At 44.3% G+C, this 10,000-nt stretch overlaps 1 protein-coding gene across 2 annotated transcripts in view; it reads right to left on the reverse strand.

Annotated features, from left to right (window-relative positions):
* The window catches only part of ebf1b (EBF transcription factor 1b), a 107,518-nt gene that overhangs the window by 25,936 nt on the left and 71,582 nt on the right, over positions 1–10,000 (reverse strand). For both annotated transcript variants that reach the window (XM_028983210.1, XM_028983209.1), the window contains exons 8-10: positions 9,774–9,915; positions 4,009–4,139; positions 1,112–1,238 (exon numbers count right to left, since the gene is read on the reverse strand). In XM_028983210.1, the coding sequence (XP_028839043.1) occupies positions 1,112–1,238; positions 4,009–4,139; positions 9,774–9,915 (400 nt within the window). The remainder of the gene's footprint in view (positions 1–1,111; positions 1,239–4,008; positions 4,140–9,773; positions 9,916–10,000) is intronic.

Consider the following 10,000-nt stretch of genomic DNA (forward strand, 5'->3'; position numbering starts at 1 on the left):
GTGCCTGCACATGCATTCTTAGTTCCAATGATTTCCAGCCCCTGCTGCTTGGCTGAGTTAATTGTAACGTTTTTGTTTAATGAGCTGCAGTTGTTATGATGCCCCGGTCTGCGGTAATTAAGAAATCGCTTCCCTCCCCTCAGCCTGACCCCCTCGACTCCGCTCTTACTCAGTATAAACCGTGCGTGTATATGGGGTGTGACGTGCTGACAAGAGTAGATGGCTCCCACAGACAGATTTACCATCGGCCTTCTTCCCTTCCCACAGTGCAGATAACTACTCTATTGGACCTTATCAATGTGTTCTACAGGATGCCGAGGGGTGGGCGGTTTGGTGTTGTAGTTGTTGTTGTTGTAAAAAGTGAAGGTACAGAGTGTAGAGTGGAAGTTGATGATATTGTTCAGTGTATTAAAGGGTGGTGAGAGCTAGTTATCACTGATCCATGAAGTCACAAGTTCAAATCCTTACAGAACCAATGTGACCCTGACGAAAACCCTTCAACTCAAGTTGCTCCGGGGGGACTGAACTTGTAATTTGTAAATGTCAAACGGGATAAAGGGCTCGGAAGGGGAAAAAATGAGTAAATGTAGATGTGACGTCCTCTGTTATGGCATTAGGAGGCATCACAACAAATTATTCTTTACCACTCCCTCCAGCATAGGTGCAGTACCAACCCAACTGGCAGCAACATGGCTAAACAAGCATCCAAATATGACGTTTGATAAGATAATGAGATATCTGCACTTTATTATGCTCATACCGGCATGGCCAGAAGCAGTAAAAGCCCAGTTGAGTGTAACGACTCCCACGTCAGACCACTGTGGAGTTAAGTACAAATTCTGTTCGCGATTTGGTCTCAATGCCAACCGGGGGTGGTTGGTAGCCAGGCCTCCTGCTTTTAATTGTGGAGTTTATAAACAGTCTATAAAATCTGAACGGGAGGTGGCTGTGTGTTTGGGCCATGTACCTATTTGTACTCATAACTCAGAGATTTTCTGCTGTAAATGAGTCGCCCGTTCCAAAAACACAAATTAGGCAGTTAAAGCGGCATTCCAATGGGCAGTAGGGAACATTAACACACACACACACACACACACACTCTCAGACTGACCTGTGTAGATGAATCTCCCAGGCGTGCCTTTGCAGAACTGCTTGGACTTGTATGACAGGGTGACCTCCACAACGCCAGGGATGTGCCGTGGTGGCGTCTGCACCCGAATTGCATGGGGAGTAATGAGCTGGGGACAGGAGAAGACAACTTTGACCAGAATGTTACGAGAACATCATAATGATGGGTGAATGTCAGGAGTATGGTGTACTTGTAAGCAGCTGAATACCAGCATTCAGTAAGCACTCTTTCAGTAAAGACAAGTATTTGTCTTTGTGTGTGACTCTATTGTTTCATTCAGTGTGTATGTGTGTGTGTGTGTGTGTGTGTGTGGGAGAGAGCGAGAGAGAGAAAGAGAGCGAGCAGGGAGCACTCCAGTACTGCAAACAAACACTTGACTTGAACAGCAAAGCTGATAGCATAACCCTCTGGAGGCTGAGTAGATAAACACCTTCCTATAATACACACGACTGTGTGTGTGCACACTCAGTGAGCACTCAGTTCACCCAGAACTTGCTTCGGAGCTCGACTGAATGGAGAAAAACAAACGAGAGCTGCTGTGTCTCCATAGAGCACTTCATGCGATTTGCTCATGTTCTGCAAACCCATGTTACCCATGTAACCCATCATAACCCGTTGATTGCATCTAAAAACAGTCTGTCCTCCTCCAGTACTTAGCATGACCTCAGGCACTCTTGTAACTGAGTGAAGAAAGACAACGGGTGGTAAAGAGACCTTTTGGAACATAATGGGTTCGTGACCACACCCTCTACTGCTCAGTAGTGGTGACCCCATCCTTACTTTTGGGACTGTAATTGTCAAACTGTATGGGGTTCAGTCAGTGTGAATATATTGTGTTAGAAATGATTGTTAAGGGTTAACAAAGTGCTAGTTTGCTAAATAGGTTATGCATGCCGCATGTAGAAAATGTATAGAGCCAAAAATAGGTCCAGTTCACAGTCAATGTGGTAAAAACATGGAGTTGATTGTCTGTTGCTTTGGTCTGTGATGTAATAGGTCAACTGAGCCAAGCTCAAAACTAATAAGCTGAAAGGAGGCATATCACCACCTATTGTAGTGGAGTTACATTGGTCAATAAACGGATTTGGCCTAGCTGTTCTATAACCGTAGCTATTACGGTGCTACTGACTGTAAAGCAGGTAAGTAAAAAAGTACACAAAGAACCAGGAAGGGGGAAAAGGCAATTTTCCGCCATGGTCACTGTGATCCGATCTCATCGCTCTGCTTCTCTACTGACTGATCACTATCTCCCGGTCAACAGGCCGTTTGTTATCAGGGGCCCTTTCAATACCGTATGAGTAGAGTAGCAAACTTGGCCTCCATGTCCAACTCCACACCCCTCCCCTGATGTTGGATGCCTGTAATTGGAAACATACCATGGGCCTTGCTCTGCCCCACATGGCCCTTATCCAATCCCCTAAAGGGTCGTCCCATCATGGGAAAATGCCCTGGTCTGTTTTCTACTCTCTGCTCAGACACTATCATCTTCAGCACCACCGCCCTACCGAATCAGAGCTCTAACACAACAGCCTAAACACGCCCCCTGAACCCGGTACAGGCCGCAACTTTGACTGCACTTTTCACCACCAGGAACGAAATGAAAACTGCAGTCCGGTCATGGTCTTTAAAAAAAGAAAAACAAACCCACAACTGCAAACATCTGTGTATCGCCACAACTTTCCAAGAGGGCCTGCCTTACAATAAAGAGGTGATTAGCCAAAACCATCAGCGATAAGCTAACTGCAAAACAATGTATGGTGCATGTATGGAGATCAGATTAGCTCATTTGCAGCAGACTGAATGGCAGAATGGAATGAGGAAGTGACCTTTAACCTTAATGGGGCATTCGATCTTGGCCAAATGGTAAAAAAAAAACAGTTTCTGCAGAAATGTTGACGTGACTTTCTGTCATGTCTTTCTTGAGTTTTGTCTTCTTCTTTTTTTTCTTATTTTTTTGTCTTCTTCTCCCTTCTTGCAGGTCCTATCTGGAAATCAAATCTGTTGGGCCTGCAAGCTTGTATGTGTGTGTGTGTGTGTGTTACAGCATGATTAAGGCTTTGGGTGGGCCCCTGCATTAGAAAATAGGGTGAGCTCAAAGGTCAAGAGGCCAGACTGCCCATAGGAACTCAAGGAAATATGCGTCTGTGCATGCGTATGTGTGAGATGGGGGAGTTCTATGTGATTAATGCATCCCAGATGTAGACCATCGTAAGGTACTTGAATCAGTCTCTTTCAGAGACACACAGACACAATGCAGATACAAACACACACACACACACACAGATGCACACCGTCACCATAAGCAGTTAGAGAAGCTGTTCCTAAGCAAGCTAATTGAATGAATCACAGGCACATCAAAGCAACGCAGCGAATAAATACCAGAGGAGCCATTCCAGGGCCAAGTCTCTGTGATGTGTGGCTTGTAGCTTCAGCCTTGAAGCGTGGATAAGAGAGAAATGGTGTGTGTGTGTGTGTTTGTTTCTGCACCACTCTGAAATGTGCCATCACTCAATGTGCCGATGGGCTCAGAGTGGATCCTGTGCCTTTAAACTGCCCCTTATTGAGCAGTTATAGCCCTATATTCATATTCCCCTCCCGCCCCACACCACTCCCCTCCCACCCGCCCCTATGTTCCCAGGATGAAAGAGGTATAATTTCAGATGGAGGGCGTTCTACAGCACTGCACCTCTTAATGGTTGAGGCAGACTAATCTATCATGGAGCCAATTTCCACGCGACGCAGACTGTAGGGTGAGCTGAGCCCAGACGCGTTGTTGAAATAATCACTTTATTACCGCAGTGCCTTATTTACACACTGCCCTCTCAGCCTGTCTCCAGTGTATTAATAACATCAACAAGTGAAAACTGGGCCAAACTCACCTCGCTCCACACCAGCATAGTGCCAAAGATGACCTGCAGCCCATCAAAGAAGTTGTCCCCGATGATGATGACGGTGGCGCCACCCGTTGTCCACCCTTCACTTGGGCTGATGGCTTTAATGCAGGGTGCAGCTGCATGCATTGGAGAGAGAAGTTAATAAAAAAAAGTGAATTAGTGCACCTAAATGCACACATAAACAAATACACACAAGGAAAGAGGATTGACTGGAGCTCTGTTACCCCCTGAACCTCATTTCAGTTTTCATTTATTTGATGAGCTTCGCTGTCAGATGACAAAAGAGGCTCAGCTAATTGCTGGTAAATGGGTTTCATTGCAAGTCATTAGCTGAGAGCTATCGGTACAGGGGTCTGCATTTTAATCCAGTAGGTACCAATAATGAAGGCAGAAAAAAAATCTTCTACTTCTTCTACTTCATAAAGGACAAACATAAGTGGCTAGAACCACAAAAAATACCGAAACATCTTACAGAAAGAAACGACTGGTCTACCTGTTTGCTGTTTCTGGCTGCTAGTTAACTATACACTAGGCACTAGTTATTATTTGCTAACTTGCTGTTGAAGAGGGACTTAACTTGACCTAATAAAAAGAAAAATTCAGGAAATGCTAAAATAAACATGCATTTGAAAACACATTTTCAAAAATTAAAATATGAATGTTCCATTTCAAACACTTCATCCATATATATATACTTCTAATCATTATTTATGTTACTCTCAACATTTATCACTATAACCAGTGCAGAGTCAATTGTCTGACAGCAAGCCATAATAATATGTTTTTATTTAAAACAGGCAAAATTATATGCAATAATGATGGTCCATGAGATGTTTATAAGAAGACAGTCACGCAGCTGATTTCGAATTTTTTGCCTTCTTGCATAACCTCACTTCAAATAGTTCCACCATTTTATCTTGGTGCCTGTTGGCTATACTGCTTTTCCTGATTTACAGTGGTACTTGGAGTATAAATGAGCCTCTACAACAAAAGTCACCGGGAAAAGCCTGCCCTTTTCCTAGCGTAAAAGAAAATCCATTAGACTCCAGTTTAAGTTCAGTTTACATTTTGAAAGTGAAATAAAACCAAAAACAGACATTGGTTGGTCTGAAAAGCTGGGATTTGTCTGCTTGATACTGATGTGTGTATGTGTGTGTTGGTGTGTGCGTGTGAGTGTGTGTCTGTGTGTGTTATTGTGATAAATGATATGCATCACTGTGGTGACATGAAAAATGAGCTCAGGCCCCGGAAGGTTTTGGGTTTTCAGCCAGATCCTGGGGTTAGAGGTGGAGCTCTCATGTGGTTGTGGGCGGATGGTTGGGTGGCATTGGTGGGCACGAGTCCTGTGACTCGACACCTCTGACTCGAACAGTACACGACTCAAGCAGGAAACCAGAACCACGCTGACATTACCAAAAGAACGCACACAGCTGGATCCAACTACACACTCAAAAAAAAAAAAAAAAAAGAAACCTTGGCATTCTGTGCCCTGGGGGGAGGGGAGGGATCCTGCTGGTGGATTTTAACAGCTCTCAGTGCAGATGGAGCAGAACAAACGGGATAATTTACAGCTGCGAGTTCATATACCAGGTCCCTTTGCAAACGGTTTCTCTCGACGCAGGAGCAATGGGGTTAAATGACCACAGTGTGCGATTTGTTAAGATATTTTGTTTTTTTAGACTGTGGCTTTAGACTTTGGCTCCATCCGACGTGGATGAGAGACACAGTGACCTCTACTTGCACAGAACAGGGGTTGTGCCACGGTCACAGCGATACTGCGCTCTCCCGTCGTTCTGTTTGTTCCTTAGCGCGGCACCCGCCGATCCGATCACTGGTAAGACGAGAGGCCACCGCGGAGAAAGGTCAGCCCGCTTATTAGAGCTGTCCGCTCCCCTCCGAGAGACAGAGTCACCGCTGCTGCGGAGGCCCGGGCCCCGAGTCTTCAGGAGGCAATTTAGCCCACCGGGGTTTACCTGAGTTTAGTCGGCAAATGCCAAGGTGTCATTCAGCATAATGAGACGGCGTGAAGCAGAGAGCGAAATGAGGGCGAGTGCACTGTGGCTAAAAATCAAGCCCGGTTAACAAACCCATTCAAGCTAAATAAATACGAGCATGAATTTGGCCGTTCGTTAACAGATTAATGAACTAACAAAAGGACAGAGCAGAGTGGACAGTGAGAACAGCGCTGTTTATAATCAAGCCACTAAAATGTTTCTGTCAAAATATGATAATTAAAGTCTAAGAATATTGGAAATTGCTGATGTTTGTTAAAACTCAATATATGAATGATGGACAATATTGATAATTCAGACAATTTTTACGTTTAATAAGACGTGCTCTATTACTCAGGGCTTTGCACCTGAAAAAAGATAATGAATTTTTATTGATATTACAAGGCCCTAAAATTTTGTCCCCAAATAGTTTATGTATGTTATGTCCACACGATTGCCCTTCTGGCTGAATGTCATACAAACATTACTTCAGTGATACTATTGATAACTATTTGATCACATTGTAAAATTATATTTTCCATTTTGGATCTGTTGGTTGTGATGTTCTGTGACATTCGCCCCATGATTCCTGCTTAGGACAGGGCATACGGTCTCTGTTTGCCCTCTGTCTGACTGGCCTGAGTGTCAGACAGAGGGCAAAAACAAGTAAGACTTCAAAAATAAGAGAGAGAGAAAGAAAGGGCAGCACATAACAAAACCCACTCAATATTAATGCTGGCGTTTAATATCTTATATTTATGGATGATTCCTTAATCACCTCCTGGCCTGATGCTGCTTTGGAGAAATAAAAAAGACTAACTTTCCAATTGGAATAAACACATGTTAATCTGCTGTTGTTTACATGCTTTGGTTGTGTCAGATTTTCTCTGAAGGGAAGTAATCCAGGGTCTGGCGAATCATTTTTTTTTCTAAAGGGCCACTGACACACCCACACACACACACACACACACACACACACACACACAGACATACACACACGTTATGTCCTGGCTGATTTCTTCGGGAGGCATAATGAAATTTGTGGCGGCGGAAAAAGCGGGGAAGCGTCAGGCGCGCAGAGGCAGGGCAATCTGGACAGTAATCTTGGCGTAAGTGGACTTTTTGGCGGCCGCCGAAATTGTGTGTGGATTAACCAGATGGAGGAGCGTGAATCCATCTGATAGGATTAAACTCGCTGCGCCTTTCCCTGCACCATCTGCTGCTCCCACACTTCATACGACGCACACACGCAATTACACTAGAAACACACACATGCGACTACAAACACACAAACAAGTACGAGTAAACAAGCTTTTGCTAGTTTACATGCAGTGAAGCACATTAGCGAGAATTTTTTTTTTTTTTTAAATAGTGAACAGATTCCCTCAAAAAACTTTGAGTGCATTACACACACACACACACACACACACACACACACACTGGGGACAGATTGAAGCCCTCTCCATGTCCCTGGGGCCTCAGTGTTCCTGCACCCTGGGCATCCCCTGTACTGCTGGGATGCTCTCTGAGGAGACTCTCTCCTGCCAGACCCCCACACTCGTCAGATAAAAGCCCTGAGTGTTCCGTCTGCAGACAGATCTGTGTGTGTGTGTCGCCACGAGTGTGCTCAGAGGCCTGTGCTGAAACTCAAGTGGCTCTTGTCACACAGCGAGAGTGATGTCAAGATGAACACAGCTAGCATGTCAACCCTTTTCGCTCTGTCCCAGCTCCGCCCACAGCCTAAAGGTATCCGAGCATCTTCGAGGTGAGCCGACCACCCACCTTTTGCTGCTCCTAGTCCTCTCTTTACCTTACCGTTCTTTTAAAAGTCAAACCATGAACTATGTAGCTGATTGGCTCTGATCTTGGGTCATGTACTACCATTTGATTTGGTCTGACTATGTCCATATGATAACAAATGAAAAAAAAACTCATGATCTGGCCTTCAGTGTCAAACACAAGCTTTGTTTTTCGCTCCAGAGGAGCTCTAATTCTGATCTCAGAAAATGAAACACAATTGGACAGTTCAGCGCTTAGACTCAAAAGCAGCTTCTAACGGACCCCCTGAGACGTGTCCACAGCTTATCCCCACATATTCAATGTCAGCGAGAAACTGCCCATCATATGCTTCACTTGGGATCTGCGATCAAACATATTTTCCTTGATGTTAAAATCCCTCCTTTCATACAAATGAGAAAATGATTGGATTTGCTTAACGGCAATGGAAAAAAAGTCTGTTTCTGTTTCGCTAAATGCCGAGTGCTGAGGGGCTCAAGGAAATAATGAAACCGGCCCCTCTGGATTCCCGCCTGGACCCGAGGATGCGTCTTGTGCCCGATGCTGCGCCTGCCACGCCCACCGTGCCAATTCGGGATCTCTGAGGAAACGTGTGTGTCATAAGCTGCTGCAGCATACGTGTAATCACAGATGACACCCCCATGGGAGAGCGTACGGCTTTGTTGCTCATTTTTATCCGTTAAAAGCCCAGAAATTGACTTTTTTTGTATTCGACAAACAACGCAGGCAGCGGAAAGTGCATTTTCTCCACAATTTTCTCCATCCATTATTAAAAATGGGGAGTGCGCACTGGAAAATGGCCTGTGACGGCTGTCACTAAACGTCGCTGGGCTCCTCGTCTGCACATTTTAGGCTGAATGTATGCCGACAGCGTCAGGAATAAGGAGGCCCCTTGCATTAAAGCATGCATTTTTTAACACTCAACTTTTCTTTTGCTCTGCGACTGTCAACAAAGAAACTGGGAACAATGAATAAAAGGCTAAACAAATGAAAACGGGGAAGGTAATGACCAATCAGAGAGGTTGTGAGTTTACACAGACCTTCAAAATCCACACCATCCAATTTAGTCTGGTGTCATGGTGACTTTAGCCAATCCACCAACCACAGCTTTTATACAAACTACAATATAAAGCTTAGAAGGGCATCTTGGGTGATTGATTGAGAGTTTTCAGGGCAAAAACACAACTTTCTACACTCACATTTGAAGAATGGGTGTATGCATGTGTTCCACAAAGTGTCAGCAGGCAGTGACTTTGCCAGTCCTGGTGAATACTTAATCATGAGATAATAAAGTGTGTGAACATCCGATTTGACAGGTGTCCCCGGATACACACTTATCTTCTTTGTGTATGAGTCCCTCTGTATTTCTCTCTCTCTCGCTCCATCTCCATCAGGAGACACACACACACATACACACAGATAACTGAGCCCAGTGTGGTCCTACAGACTCTTCTGTATATAATTGTGTTTAGTGGAGGAGAAAACAGCTGAACACTCTATCGTTCATTTTATGAAAGTCCCATTTTATTCTGATTGGCCCAGAGGCTTTCTAATATCTCATTATGTGTTCTTAAGTTGCACCTTATTAACCCTGTTTTAATGGTGACAATGAAAAGTGCCTTGCATCTGCAACCTGGATCTTGTTGCTCAGCAGCAAATCAAACATCTATTTTGCCGATATATCATACCCATAGTATTCTATACTGATGCTTTTTTTTGTGCTGAATTGCAACAGCAATTCATTAAACTCTGGTTTGAAAACAATAATAATGCAAAAAGTTTTCTGCACTCATGGTAATACTATATTGTGCAATACTGGCACATTTTTTGCTGCAGTCACAGAGATAAGGACAAATGTCACAATGCCATTATTGAAAAGAAATAGTGATAAAAGAAAAATACTGCTGCTATATATCTTATCTTAAAATAAGGACAACTAAAAAGGTAAGAAGAGGGGCTCACCATGCTCCAGGTATGAGGGCGTGCCTTCAGAAGGGTCCAGTCGGCGGGCTCTGCGTCCATGCTTGGAGTTGTTGTGCACAAACATGTTGTCTGACACTGCCAGGACATGACCATCAACGCTCACGGTTGTCGAGACGACCACCTGACAACACAGTCAAATGTTGGACACATGGAATTGTGGAGTAAACCAAACAAAAGCAACATTTTGCTGCACCAATCATGTGATC

Source organism: Denticeps clupeoides, chromosome 6, assembly GCF_900700375.1.
Source record: "Denticeps clupeoides chromosome 6, fDenClu1.1, whole genome shotgun sequence".
Taxonomy (NCBI): domain Eukaryota; kingdom Metazoa; phylum Chordata; class Actinopteri; order Clupeiformes; family Denticipitidae; genus Denticeps; species Denticeps clupeoides.